Source organism: Sarcophilus harrisii, chromosome 3 (genome assembly GCF_902635505.1).
Source record: "Sarcophilus harrisii chromosome 3, mSarHar1.11, whole genome shotgun sequence".
NCBI classification, from domain to species: domain Eukaryota; kingdom Metazoa; phylum Chordata; class Mammalia; order Dasyuromorphia; family Dasyuridae; genus Sarcophilus; species Sarcophilus harrisii.
In genome coordinates, this window is record NC_045428.1 from 494608694 (window position 1) to 494624043 (window position 15350).

Genomic DNA, 15350 nt, shown 5'->3' on the forward strand with positions numbered 1-15350 from the left:
GCACAATGCTTAGGTTTGGTAACCACCTAACAGAAGCTTTTTTTTCATTCACTAATAGGATTTTATTGAAAATAAACACAGTAAACAGAGGAAGAGAAGAGATGGTTTCAGTCAAGTCCGAGTGCCCTGAGTGGTTTTTCGAGGCTATGTCAAGGGACTCTGGGGAAAGCAACAGAAGCACTATGGGACTGTGATAAGAGCACTGGATGTGGCTCGGACTTCCTGCTTTACTACGTACTAACCATACATTGCCAAAGCTAGTCACAATTCTCTAGGCCTCAGTTGCCTTATCTGCAAAACAAGGGAGTTGTACTGTTATTTCTAATATCTTTTCCATGCTAAATTTATGATCCTAACAGAGGGGATGAGTTGAGAAGAGGGGAAACAATGATGATTTCAGTGCATTCATATATTAACAAAACTTACAACATGAAAAAACAAAATAAATCATGAGGAAGGCACACACGTGTAACCACACAGGTTAGCCAGTTCCAGGCAGCCTAGCAGGGGCTAAATCATAGAACAGAAGTCCAGCTTCAGGTGTTTTTGACATACGTGGGGCCCTTTTTTGGGCAGAAACAAGGCCCATGTTGATCAGCTTCAAATCCAACAAGGCTCATGTACATACACATATATACACATACACACATTCGTCTCCCTTTGACTCCCCGTACAGCAGCAACTTTCATTAAAGGCATCAGGTCAGCCCCGTGGACCAGCAGTGGTCAGAAGCTGGCTGCAGGCAAGTGCTCTGATCCAAGATGATCCCACTTAAGTAACTCCATCTGCCAGAGGCTTAGCGAGCAAGCTTGCAGCTAAGCAGAAACCTTCACGTAGCCTTTGCAGCTCTGCTCCCTTGGCCCAGACATCACTCCTGATTCATAAGTGGGGAGATGGGGATTTGCAAAGCTGGGAAACTGAAATACATCTGCACAAGAGGGCCGAAGGAAAGGGTCTGAGCCCGGAGGGGAGGGCCACCTTCTAGTCCCAAGGCACAGCCTCAGACACCGGGATATGTCTGTGTCTTGCTTACAGTCAGCCACCTTTGGTCCCGACAAAGGGATTGCTGGAGATTCCCTAGAGGAAGCTATGGAGCAAAAAGTCCCGGGCCTAAGGAAGGTCTTCAGGGAGCTCAAACAGGCCATGGCCCTGTCCTTGGAGATTATAATGAATGTCTTCCCAAAGGGCATTGAGGCGGGATTTTAACTCTCCTAGGATCTTCCTATCCCCATTGTCCCCCAGAAGCTCTGGAGGGGAGGCACTGTGGGCAGGGGGAGGGGGAGCCAGCTGCTGTTGCAGTTCCTCTGTTTCACGGTCAATGGTCCTAGAGAAATCGGCAATCTCCTGAAGGGTGTCGAGGCGAAAAGCCTCCAGCCGCTGCTGGACCTCCTTGGTCAGCTCCTCCGAAGACAGCCCGGCCTCCGGCCCGAAGCGGTCCGCAGCCTCGCCCACGCTGGCTCCAGCAAAGGCACTGAGCTCGTCCCGCAGCTGGTCCAGGTTGGTCTGGATGTGAGTGTGTAGGGCCTGGGCTTTGAGGGTCAGCTTTTTGGACAGAGCCTGGATGTAGCCGCTGAGGCGGGCCGGGCTGGTGGCGGCATGGGGGGCCACGTTGCGGTGCAGCTCCTGAACGTGCTGCCCGATTTCTGATACCAGCCTCTCGGCATAGGGGTGGAACAGCGCTTTGACCCTCCCTGTGTGGTGGGCTACTTGGTCCTGAAATTCCTGGAGCAGGCCCCGGGCCTCGTTCATCCCTCCCAGCAGCTGGTTCTTGGTGTCCTCCCCAAGCAGCTTCAGCTGCTCCTGCAGCTCCTGGACCCCCAGGGCCAGCCGCTCCACCAGCTCCAGGGTGTAGGGCTTGAGCTGCCTCCTCAGCCCCTCCAGGTTCCAGCCCACGTGCTGATGGACCTCCTGCGTGTAGGGGGCCAGCCCCCTCCTCACCTCCTCCAGCTCCTTGTGGAGCTGGTGCTGCAGCTCTGCTGAATCCACAAACAGCAAGGGAGGCCTTCCTTCCCCAGCCAAGGGCCCCATTTTCTCCAAGAGAGTGTTCATGTCACTGAGGTCCGGTCCCGGGCTGGCTTTTGGATTCCTGGGGAGCAGGGATGCAGACACACACTGACCCAGACTGCTAGTGTCGGGGCTTTCCCAACACACATAAAGATCCCAGATCCCACGACCCAGGCTGAGCTCTACTGTCCCTCGGGGACCATGATACTGAGCGGGAAAGGAGTTAGCCCCCAAACCAGGCTGATGTTGTCAGGGAGCACATGTAGCCACAGATACAGACAGACACGGGCCCTCGCCCCTGAGCTCGTCCCCTTACTTTCCTTCTCCCTGCCATTGCTGCTGAAGGTCTGGGACAGACACTAGCTCTTTGGCTCCGTGAACCACGGAGGCCGACATTGTAACACAGAGTTAGTGGAGTGGGAAACCTGGCCTATAGTACAACGATCCAAGTCAAGGCACTTGAGTAGGTCGGGGGCAGAGGGCCCAGATTGAGAGAGCAATGACAGAGAAAACGAGTTCATTTGCCAGGTCTGGGAAGGGGGCAAGCGATTTACTTTGACCTAAGAGGCTAGACCAAGAGTGGGGAATACAATGAGGACCTCTTCCATCAGGGGAGAGGCGAACAAGATGGGAAACAAAAATGTTTTACCTAGGGAACCTTCAATGTGGCTGCCAGGGGCTTCCTGTCCTCCCCCTCTCCTGCCATCCGCCCCTAATTTGTTAGCGCTCCTAACCCTGCTCACTCACAGGAACTCCTTGCTGGGCTTCGGCTGCTCCCTCTGCTCTGTCGGGCCCTTCTCCCAGCCTCTCTGGCTGAAGTATTCCCAAAAGCCTTTGTGCTCCTTAGCTGTTGTCGACACTGTGAAGAAATTGGAATTAAGGATGAGTGGGGGAGAAGGAGGGGACACGGCACGGATCCCCTAATGTCATTCCTTCTTCTGCCTCCCTTGAAGTCCTAATGCGGAAAGACAAGGAGAGACAGGAAGTAAGAGGCCATATTCATAGTCACAGAATCTAGTGCTGTAAGGGAACTCAGACATCTAGTTCTACCCTCCCGTTTTATCAAGAAGGAACTGGAGGTTTAGATCAGGGGAGGTGACTTTCCCAAGGTCATAGAGCCGGCAAGTGGCAGAATCAGGATTCCAAGCCAGATCTTCTGATTCCCCACCAGTGTGCATCCAGTCTAAGGGCAAAGCCTCACACCTGGGATTTTTTCTTGTATCCTGACAGCTACATGGAGAATGATTCAATTCAATTCAGTTCAGTTTAGGATCCTCTATGATCCACTATGACACGGCCTCCACCCTCAACAGGTGTATAGACTAGTAGAGAAGGGAAAAGATTTGCATAATACACACATACGCAACTTATACATGGCACACAACAATGAGGACAAAAGAGTATTACAGAGCACAGGGAGAGGTTCATTAACAAATGCCTACATCCAAACTAAGGCTTAAACCAAGCTGGATAATTAGCTGAACTGACCTCACTTCCAAATGATCAGGATCCATGGAAGCTCTAAAGTGAAATTCTGACTTAAAAATCTTTAGATCTTGCCCCTCAACCCAGACTCTAGGACTTTTGGGAACAGATCCGGATACACAATCAATTAACATTTATTAAGCTCCTACTATGTGTTAAGGGATATGTTAAGTGCTGGGAATGCTAAAGAAAAGCAAAAGATAGTCCCTGCCCTCAAGGAGCTTATAGTTTTGTCTTTCAACCAACCAGTAAACATTTATTAAGACTCCCTATGGATGAGGCACTAGGCGAAACCTAGAGGATAAAAAGACAGAAGTGAAAGGAATTTACATTCTGATTGGAAACACACATGAGAATATTCAGAATATGTGTGTGTGTGTGTGTGTGTGTGTGTGTACATACATGCACAAAGTTAATGCAAGTAATTTGGGGAGGGGGTGCTTACCACCTAGGCAGGGGACAGGAGGCAGAGGAGGAAAGGAGACACTTGAGCCTATTATCCCAAGTACCTCACCCCATCACTGCAGTCAGAGAAAGGAGCACGCACCTGAGTTGAGGGCCAGAACCAAGGCCAAGACTGTTGTTATCACTGCCATGATCCACCCTGAGAAAGAGGAAAAGTAAATGGAGTCAGAAGAGTGGGAAGGAAAGGGAATCAGTGAATGTCAGAGCAGAAAGGGACTTTCAAAATCACCTAGCCTTCAGAGCTCTTCCACAGAAGAGCTTGCAGCCCTTCCCAGGGGCACAGAAGATGGAGTTTCCTCCTAATTCCCATTCCAGAATCAAGATTCTGGGGGGAGACCACTATGGGCAGATGATGGAAAGGAAGAAGGTTTTCCCCAGAGAAGATGTCCTTATGTCTCACCCACACAGAAAAAAAATTTTCTATGTAAAATATCTACCACAGGTAGGAGCCCCGTGAAAAGAAACAGGTCTAGATAGAAAATTTGCCCTCTGTTTATGCCAATTACTCATCCATCCTCTCACCCCAGGCTCCCATTTCACAGATGGAGAAGCTGAGGCATGAGGAAAGGGGAGAAAGTACTAGGGGCCCAATCTCCTGGTTCTTGCCCTGGTTTCTTTACCCAAAGCACCTCCTTGCTGTTTCTCTCCTAAGATGCTGGGATACCAACCTTCCCTCTCACCTGCCCCAAATACCAGTTCTGGGAATAAGGAGCAAGCGTTCAGTTTTATATCCCAGTGACCTGTGTCTTTGGCAACCGCTGCTTCAGGCAAACACCACGTGAAGGTCTAGAGAAGAATGACCTCAGCTACTGTCCAGCACTCCACAAGGTGCCAGAGTGGCTCTGCCCAAAGATGAACGGCGCTTGTGGTGACCCACTTCCACAACCCCAATTTCTCTGAAGCTGTTTGGCTCCAACTCTTGCTCTTTCTGGGATTTCTGTCCTAAGGAAAAAACCCATCATGGAAATTTTCACTCAGGGAAGGGACTGAGTTCCCTGCGTAGTTTCTCTAAAATCTAGGACCTTTAAACTTCCCTAATAACATCCTATCAGCCATGATGTTGTGCCCAGACCCTAGTCTTACTCAACAGACTAAATCACTGTGTCCCAAAACAAACATTATCCTGATCCTCCCCCAGCAAGCAGAGCAAGGAAAACCAAGCATGGGTAGTTAAAAGTGCTCCTTTCCCTTTAGGAAAGGGTCCCAGAACAAGCATGGGAAGTCCTGGCCCAGGAAACAGGCTTTCTAAGGAGAAGAGAGTTCAGCATTCGAAATGAGAAATTTCTAAGAAGCTGACACAGAAGCAAAATCCAGGTTCCCTACCCCCGCCAATAAAAGCCAAACTCTACCTTCAGAGTATCTAACATGGCCAGGAACTCTCTAGCTCCTTCCTCCTACTGCCAGTGTTGCCTTAGAGTTATAGAGGGATGGGAATCTTTTCCCTCCTCTCTTTTCCCTGCCACCCCCCCCCCCATCCCACCTTTCCTTACAATCACTTGCACTGATTACAATCAAAAAGGTTTAGACATCTGGTAGTGACAAGGGAAGAAGAGAAGCAGATCGGGACTACAGCGGATAGAGAGAGCACTGTGTTTGGAGTTAGGAAGTTATGAGTTCAGACACTTACTAGCTGCATGACCCCGGGAAAGTCACTGAATTCTGCTTGCCTCAGTTTTTTCATCTATAAAATGAGCTGGAAAAGGAAATGGTAAAACACAATAGTCCTTTCCCAGAAAACTCAAAATGGGGTCACGGAGTCAGACATGACTGAAAATGACTGAACTTGTTTGGGTAAGCCAAGATCTGTCTATCTCTGTTTTATCTCAGATCAGGTGCCTTGGAAAAGAAATAGATCAAAGACATTCCAGTAAGAGACAAAGGACAGTTAGAAAGGAAAAGAAATATAGGTTTTTCTAAAGTCTGGGCACTACAAAGAGTAAGAAGGCAACAACATAAAGGAGAGAATCTAGGTTTCTAGGCCAGAAGAGTAATTCTAGGAGAATTAACAGTAAATCTAAATCCTAGCTCTGGCTGTCAGCACCTAGGGGATCTTGGTAAGTCTCTTCATCTCTGCTTTCTCCAAACCATCCAGTTTGGTTTAATTCAGAGCTAACCTGAATTGGGGCACTACCTAATGAACACTTAGGATGGAGTTCATCTTGTTAGTTCTTTGTGTCTTATGTTTCTAGATTATAAGCTTTTCAATGATAGAGACACCACATCTTTGTGGTACATCAGCTAACACAAGGTGCTTGTATTAAGTCATTCACTGGGAGGCAGGATTTAAGAAGGAAGCCCAGGACCGACTTGTTGGCTTGATCTGGAAAGGATGCTAGTTTGGGAGTCAAAAGATCTGGCTTCAAAGCCTGGCTCTGTCCAATGACCCTGAGTCAGACATCTCACTGATATGTAAGGCTCAGTATCTTCATCTGTAAAATAAAGCAGTTGAATCTGTGATTTCCCCTTGCAGCTCTAAAATCTTAAGAACAGACCTGCTGTTTTGAGAGCCAGGGAAAGCTAAGTTTTCAGGAGGATGTGGAAACCAGGACAGAGATCTTTTCAGGAATTTTTGTGCCCATGGCAAGTTCTATAAACTACACACTGAGCACTCGCTCATTTGAAATCACTGGTATGTCTAGGACATCACTCTGGGGCAGGAACTGTGGAGCATCTTCTGGAAAGGCTGTCATGTGGGAGTCAAGGGAGAGTAGGCAAGAAGCTCATCCCAACCTGACACCCAGAAGCTTCCTACTTCAATTAATTATATATGCCAACTAGATCCTCTGGGTTTTTTTTTTAAATACTAAAGAGACACCCATGCTATCAGCACCCACTGAACTTGGCACCCTATAAATTTGGAACTGAGGTACAAACACGTGACTCTACTGTGTAAGCAGTCAAGAGGGAGAAGTTTAACTAAGAAAGAATAGAAAGAAAGTCACAGAAGGGGAGCCAAGATGGTGGAATAACAAGAAGTATAGCCCATCTCTCCCAACATAAGCCCTTTGCTGTAATCTGGAAAATACATCAACTGAGTCTTGATGAGGAACTTCAAGAAAAAATCATTTTTCTAGCCCAGCTTGACATCAGGAGGCAGGTCTTTGGACACTGGGTACAGAGTCTAGCCAGAAGCACAGAGCCATGCAAATTGCTCCAACCCTTAGGGACTGAAGGAAGATCAAAGCTTCATAAAAGGATAAGAAGCACCAGAGCAAAACTATGGCAAGGTGTGGGAATGAATGACAATTGGATGCTCTGTTGCTCCTTGCTAGTTCTGGGTCACAGATCCAGGGTAGATTTGCAGATCTGGGACACAAACCTAGGTCTCCTGACTTGGAGTATAGTGTTTTTTCAATACCATAGCAGCAAATAATGTCTAACCAGTTTTATGCTGGACCAGAAACATCCAAAATTAACAGGGACTCAGACTTCTAAATCTGACTTAATCCAAAGCCTTAACTATCCATGGTTGCCAGGAAGAAGAAACCTTTTCTATTTGCATTCTCAACATTTAACACAACGATTAGTACATAATAGGCACTTAATAGATGCTTTTTCATCCATTCATCCATTGGAGTCACTAACCAGTCCTGGTTTGAGGATCAGAAAACCTGAGTTTGAAATCTATTACTCACAAACTGCATGTTTCCTTCCAGTGCCTTATCTCTTCCTCAGATCTATCCCCATAGCATCTGGGCTACCATCCTTCTGGGGTACCATTACTTCAATGCCCCTCTCTTTGTATGCATTTTCCATTAAACCAGAAGTAAAGGTTAGTAAAGACTCTCTGAAGTTCCAGCAACCTTCAAGGTCAGAAATTCTTATCTGAGATCTACAGAATCCCAAGGAGTCCATGATAGATTTCAGGAGATCAATGAATTTGAAGATGAAAAAATTATCTTCATTTTGCTATAAATAATAGCTTTTGAAATCTTATATATTACATCATACTCATTAAAAAATATTCTGGGGGAAGCCAGTTGATGTAGTGGATAGAGCACCAGCCCTGAAGTGAGGCAGATCTGAGTTCAACTCTGGCCTCAGACACTTAACACTTCCTAGCTGTGTTTACTCTGGGCAAGTCACTTAACTCCAACTGCCTCAGGAAAAAAAAATTATCCTGAGAAAGAGTCCAAAAGGATCTATAACACATAAAAAAGGTTAAGAGCCCTCTCAAGAGCAGGAAAAAGCTAGATGGTCCTTTGAGCCATCATAGGGCCTCCCTATTTTCTCCCCACCTTATTCAACTGAATTCTTCCTAAGCATAACTACTGCTGATTCTTGTGATTCCTTCCTATAGAATCTGTAGTTTCATGGATTCTCTCACAAAGAGTAAAAAACTATCCCGTGTTCTTAAAAAAAAAAATAGCTTCAATGGTACGTTTCAAGTGGATTTATTACTAAGATAGACTCAGGAGACAGAGAAAGGCTATGTTCTCTGAGTGATAACTACCAGAAAAAGGGTATTAAAGGGGAAATGCCAGAGAGGGAGCCCCCCTGAGACATCCCTACTGGTCAGCAGAGTTCTGGGTCCCCCTTTCCACTCTGCTTTTGAAACTGGTTGTCTAATAGATTCCGGGAAAGCCAGGTGACTGTAGTCATGACCTCGAGAACAACATCCTGGAGGGGAAAGGGCAGCCAAGCCCTGAGGGCACCCATGCACCCCCCCACACACACACAGACACATACACACGCCCTGGAGTAGAGTCCACTCCACCTGCACCCACAAAGTCTCCACCCAGTCATTCCGGCCTGGTCAGCTCCCCTGCCCCGCCCTCCCGTGGCAGGTCCCAGTCCACCTGGCCTTGAGCTGTTGGTGCCCGTGGGGCTTGGGGTTCTGGCCCCCCACCATGACTTAGGACCACATTTCCACATGGTGGAACTCTTTTCCCCTCTGATAATTAAAGCACTTAACCAAACCAGCAACTCCACAAATGCCTGATGGGAACCAGTTGCTTATGACTTTATATCCATAGGCAGAGTAGAAAAGAGAGAGAGGAAATCTAGGAATCTCCTTCACTTACTATGGGCAAGTCATTCAAAAAATGTTTTACCATCTGCTTTTTGGTTTCCCTTGAAGAACCATTTAGCCTTTCTGTCTGATTTTCAGTGGAAGCCATGTATGGTCTCTCTTTTTTAGAAGGTGAGTGCCTTGAGAGCAAGGACTATCTTGTTTTTTCATTTCTACATTCCCAGTATTTAGCAAAGTGATTTGTGCACAATAAGGACTTTTTCACTCATTTACTCTCTCATCCATTCAAGTCATGAACCAGTACTAGTTTTGGAGTTGGTAGACCTGGATTTGACACTAAAATCTATTATTTACAAATTGTATGGCTCTGGGAAAGTCATTTAACATCTCAAAAATTCAGTTTCTAAATCCTAAAAAATTGGGAATATTGATATTTATGGATAATATAAGATAATGACAAAAGAGCTGACTTCTGAGTAAGGAAGATCCATCTTTGAAGCCTACTGGACACATACTTTACTGGATTGTGACACCTGGTGAGTCCCTTAGTGTCCATAGACAATTCTATAAGATGCTATATTTCAGAGCAGTTGTTGTTCTCATTTGATAGAGGGAGTTTCCTTGCTGAGAGTTACCTTCACCAATGACAACTCCAAATCAAAAGAAAATATTTACATTGTTTCCCCACCAGGTGATTATGAGGCAAATGCTTTGTAAACTTGAATGGATCAATACAAGGACTCTGGATTTCATCAATCTGGGAGTTTCCTCTATCCACCAGCAAAGCTTATGATTTTTGTTGCCCAAGGCTCAAAGATTTTATACCTGTTTAAGGGATAGCTGATGAGAATTAGATGTGAACTCAAGTCTTCCTATCTAAGTGTCTAGGTACAATGATCTATCCAATAAGCCACACTTTATCTCCAGGAACTTCAGAGCATGATAAAAATGTTATAATTATTAAGCTTTATTCTTCTCATCTGTAAAATGTGGATGATATTGTCCTGGTGAAACTATATGAAATGAAAACATATGTTCTTACTTTTGTAAGAGCGTATTATAGATCATAAAATGTCATTTAAATGTAAAATATTCTTACAATTGCTTCTAATACCATGCCCCTGTTGTCTTGAATTATGATGGAGCAACAGAAATGTATAATGGACTTGCAATTGGAAGAGACCTGGGTCTCCCCCCCTCACCCTAACCAATACCTATTGTGTGGTGACCTCTGCCCTTCACTTACCCTATAGGGATAATAATACCCGGAGTGATTACTTCACAGGGCAGTTATGAGAGTCAAGTGAGATTATGTTTGTAATGTACTTTGCAAATCAAAAAAACCCAATGTATAATGTAGCTTGGGTAAGCAATGCCCCTAAATTCGTGCTATATGTTCATTCCCCTGTGCCTGTGACTCAGATATACACAATTAGTGTATGTATCAGAGTCACCTTCTAGACTCAAACTCCTCAAAGCAGTCAGATCCTCCCTGCTCAGTCATCCCCACATCATGTCATCTCAGGCCATGGACTCCTCTGATAAACTAGCTGCATGTTTCTCTTCCTAGGATTGGTTGTTGTGGGGATCCTCCCTCTCTCCGAAGCACAGTACACCCAGAGATAGACAAGAGGACATCGTGTTCCAAGCCCTGGCTAAAGGTGCCTAGAAAAACCCAGATCTTAAAGTCAGATGACTTGAGTTAGAATCTTTTTTTTTCTTAATTGAAATAATTTTAAAAATCAAACTCTTTGCTCACCCAAAATGTTTAGAGAATACACTTGAGGATCCCCAAAATCCTTGCAGGTTGTTCTAGTTAATTTTACCATCAACTAGACTAAAAACAAAGCAACCCGTCATAAGCTTAACAAGAAACAATTATTGCTCTTATGGAATTTTCAATAATTAGTCTGTTTCAACAATTAGGCTTAGTCTGGCAGGAATGTTTAGCCTAAGATCTGTGAATTTGTTTAAAAATTTATTTTTGATAACTGTAATTTTATTTATTTTTTTCAATTAAATGTAAACAAAAAAATTTTAACAATCATTTTTTTAGAAATTTGGAGTTCCTAATTCTCTCTTCTCTTTCCTTTCCTTCCCATTTCCTTGAGAAGGCAAGCAATTTGATATAGGTAATACATGTGTAAGTCGCACAAAACATTTTCATATTAGCCATGTTGCAGAAGAAAATACAGACCACAAAAAACAAGAAGAATACAGAAGGTATGAAAAGTCTGCTTCCAATCTACATTCAGACTTCATCAGTTCTTTCTCTGAAAAGAGATCATAAATAGATCATAAAATTGTCATTTACTATTGTATATTGAATATCATTTCAATTATTCTTACAATTGCTTCTAATACCATTCTCTGGTCCTACAACTCTATTTTTTTTTTAGCAAGTATCAGATCATTTTGATGATTATTATTTTGTAATACGATCTGAGATCTAGAGAGCCAGGCTAGCTTCTTTTACTTTTTTTGTTTGCTTGTTTTTTTTATTGATTCCCTTGACATTCTTTGGCTTTTACTGCTATTTACTACATATGATTTTTGTCTCTTTACCTCTGTATGTTTCATTTTCCTCTTCTGCATAGTGAGAAGATTGTCTCTAGGGTCCCTTCTAGCCCTATGACCCTTGGCCCTACTTTTTGCTTGTCCTCTTCAGCAAAGAGAAATGATGGGTCTCCTGAAGGAAACACTCAGCCCTGCCTCCCATCCCATTGGTTTTATCAGGCATCTTTCTCACAGCACACAGTTTCTGGATGAGAGGCACCCTAAATCTGATCAGTTTATAGACTCATAGAACTTCAGAGTTCTGTGGAAGGGGCTCTGGAGGTCATCGAGTCCACCCCATCAAAAGAAAATCCTGAGGATGTTCCTGTGAGACTGCTCATGGCACTTTGGGACAGCTAATAGCGTTAGAAGATTTTCCCTGTACTAAGCCTGAATCTACTTCTGCCAAACTTTCTGGGTTCACACAGAATAAGGCAAATCCCTCTTCTAAATGATAACCCTTCAGACACTTGAAGATAAACTACCATGTCTCCTCCAAGTCTTCTCCTTACATTAAAAACAAACAAACAAACAAAAAAAAAAAAAAAAAAAAAAAAAAACAGGAGAACCATAGCCCAGGTATGGGGGACAGACAACACTTAGAAAAATCACTTTGGTGGCTGAATGGACTTCCCATTGGTTATCTGTGAAGCTGATTCTAACATGTTGTAAATCAGGCCTGATTCAGGTGATTGGAACAAAGTGATATATTTGTACTTCACTTAAAGTTAACAAAAAGAACTTTTCTTAGATGTAGCATAGAAAGGATACTCAGCAAGGATATAGCACTGGTTCAGGTAAATGTAGTTGCCTTCATCTCCCTAGGAAAATCTGCAAGGTGTGGTGAAATTGCAGTAGGACATCTATCAAGTCTGAGGGATACTGATGCCTTATGGGCTGGCATTTTTTGTCTCTTTAGGCAGTCAGAAAGCTCCATCAATAACTCAGGCTTTAACCCCCTGTACCAATCAAATTTTGGGGACAGCTTCCCTGACTTATTCAGAGGAAAAAGCTAGTCTAATTCACAAGTTGGGAACTCTAGTATTTATTACTCCTGTCATATAACCCAAGAAGAAAATTTTACTTTTATTGGTACACATTTTGCCTAATGGTCTGATCTCTTGGAGTTTCTTTGGATACTAACTTTGTCATTCAAAGTGACAGGCATCTAAGCTTTTTTAATAAAATCAGAGGTAAAACAAAGATGTCCATTATCAACATTTCTAGTTAGTATTATACTACAAATATTAACTATATCTATAAGAAAAGAAAAATAAATTGAAGGACTAAATATGGACAATGAGGAAACAAAACTGTTACTTTTTTTTGCAGATGATAAGAGGTTTTACTTAGAGTACCCTGGAAAATCAACTAAGAAAACTAATTATTAAAAAACCAAACAACTACACACAAAGTTGAAGAATATAAAATAAACCCACACAAGTTATCAGCATTTTTATATATTTCTCATAAAAAACAGTAGGAAGAAATAGAAAGAGAAATTCCATTTAAAGATATAATAAAATACTTGAGATTCTACGTGTTTCAGCAAACACACAGGAATTATATTGAACACCTTTACAAAATGCTCTTCACACAAATATAGGTCAGAATAGTTAGAGAAATAGTAGAACTAGCCAATATTGTGAAAATAAATACTATCTAAATTAGTTTACTTATTCAATGTCAGTACCTACCAAAGAATTATTTTATAGAGCCAGAAAAAAGTAATAAAAGTGTGAGTTATCTTTCAAAGATTTGCATTATCTTCAGATTTAATAAGTATGCTATGGTACCTACCATTGCTTTATACACACACATATATGTATGAAGGACGGGACCAAACACAAATCCCTGTGGCATTCCACTTTCCATAAGATTATGTACATAGGCTCAGGGAGGATCTTTAGGGGTCATCATTGAAAACTCTTCCTTTCACAGCTGAGAAAACTGAGATCCAAAGAAGTGAAATGAGATTTGGACAGGGTCAACACAGGTAGAAAGTGATCAAGACCAGATTTAAACCCAAGTGATTCCATACCCTTGGCATTGTGCCAGCCTGTAATCCCACATTGATACTGAACCATAAATGGATTATCATTGGACCTGGAATTCATCTTGTTCCAAATCTACCTAATTATTTCATCTGTTCCATCATCTCATGTCTTTTTAGAGGAGTAGCATGAAAGATTTTATTAAATACTTTGCTAGAATCCAGGTTCATGATAAATACAACATTCATGATCTTTTAGTCTAGTAGATTCACTGTCAAGAAAGGAAATTGTATAAATCTGATATGACCAATTCCTGAGGAAGCCATGTCTACTCTTTTTGACAATTGCTTCCTCTTCTAGATGTTCATTAATTATCCTTTTTTTTCCCCCTGAGGCAGTTGAAGTTAAGTGACTTGCCCAGGGTCACACAGCAAGGAAGTGTTAAGTATCTGGGGTCGGATTTGAACTCAGATCCTCCTAACTTCAGGGCTGGTGCTCTATCCACTGCATCACCTAGCTGCCACCTAGATGCCCCAATTATCCTTTTAATAATACATTTTAGCACCTTCAGAGAAATGCTAAATAGAAGTATGCTTAGTATGGTTTTACAATGCAATTCATATACATGTATGTATACACCTATATGTATATACATACATACATGTACTTATGTCAAATGTTGGCCTTCTCTGCTGTGAGGTGGATAGAGAGGGGAGGAAGGAGATAGTTTGGTACTTAAAATGTCACAGATAATTAAATTAAAAAAATACATTTTAAATTTGCCAGGAATTAGTCACTGGCCTATAATGTTCAAAAAATCAAGATACTTGCTCTCATCTAGCCCTCAGGTCGTTTTCCAGCTCTCTCCAGTCATTTAAAGGCACTAAATGTAATTCATAAAATCTCAGAGCCAAAAGAGCCCTCAGAAGTGACCTCTGACATCTAAACCCAAGAAGAAAAGAACCGAGCTCCCAATCCCCAAGATAGCAGCTGGCTTTGTCATTCTAGAGATGTGGCACAGTGGGAAAAGTACCTAAATTTCAATTCAGAGAATTATTATGGTACCCCCATCTCTGATAATTACTATTTATGTGACCTTGGAAAAGACAGTTAGCATCTGCACACTCCCTCTGGAAAATGAGGCGGGATAGGGCCGACTGGCCTCTGAGGCCCTTTACATGTAGCTTCAAATCTAGCATCCTCTGACTCATCTACCATCCAGATCTGGCCTGGTTGCTGCCCTTAATTCTTCAAGTCCTTTTATGAGTCTCAGTGAAATGGATTTTTCTCTGGGCCAGGCTGGTATAAAAAAGGGATCAGTGATGCCCTAGAAAGTGGAAATGACAGGACCAGTTACACCAACTCAATTTAATTCAGCCACTATTTAAGGGACAATTGTATGCAATAGAATGGCTAGCTTTAGACTCTGGAGAGGACTGGAAGCTAGAAGAAAATGATTGGAAGCCCCAGAAAGAATAAAGTCAGAGCCAGCTGTGAAGGACAAAGATCACTGGATTTGGAGTTAGAAAACCTGGATTCCACTCCTGCCTCAGCTTCATGATTGACCTTTATCTCCGAGTTTTAGTTTCCCAAACCTGTGATACTTGTCATCAGGAGCAAATTTTGAGCCTGGGATCTTTGGTTATGCTTGATCTCAAGCTGAGCTATGGAGGAGCTATCTACAGATGTTTGTTTGGACTGGACAAGGATTGTGATGGAACACTTCTTTCCTCACTCTTGTAGGGAATTATGTACATAATCAACTTACAAGGATTTGAAAGGCTATTATGTAAAAAAGGGATTAATCTGTTCTACTTGGTCTCAGAGTATAGAAATGGGAACAATGAATGGAGGTTGCAGAAGGGCGGATTGAC

The 15350-nt window shown here is 43.0% G+C and overlaps 1 protein-coding gene across 2 annotated transcripts; it reads right to left on the reverse strand.

Moving 5' to 3' along the window:
- Positions 1-388: 388 nt before the first annotated feature.
- APOA5 (apolipoprotein A5) lies at positions 389-4685 on the reverse strand. 2 transcript variants are annotated; one of them, XM_023499438.2, is made up of 4 exons: positions 4623-4685; positions 4037-4093; positions 2752-2863; positions 389-2086 (listed from the first exon to the last, which is right to left on the reverse strand). In XM_023499438.2, the coding sequence occupies exons 2-4, from the start codon at positions 4083-4085 to the stop codon at positions 1111-1113; spliced, it is 1137 nt and encodes a 378-aa protein (XP_023355206.2). In that variant the 5' UTR covers positions 4086-4093; positions 4623-4685; the 3' UTR covers positions 389-1110. The 2 variants fall into 2 exon arrangements, with proteins under 2 accessions (XP_023355206.2, XP_023355207.2); XM_023499439.2 differs by having other exon boundaries at positions 4575-4634.
- Positions 4686-15350: the final 10665 nt, after the last annotated feature.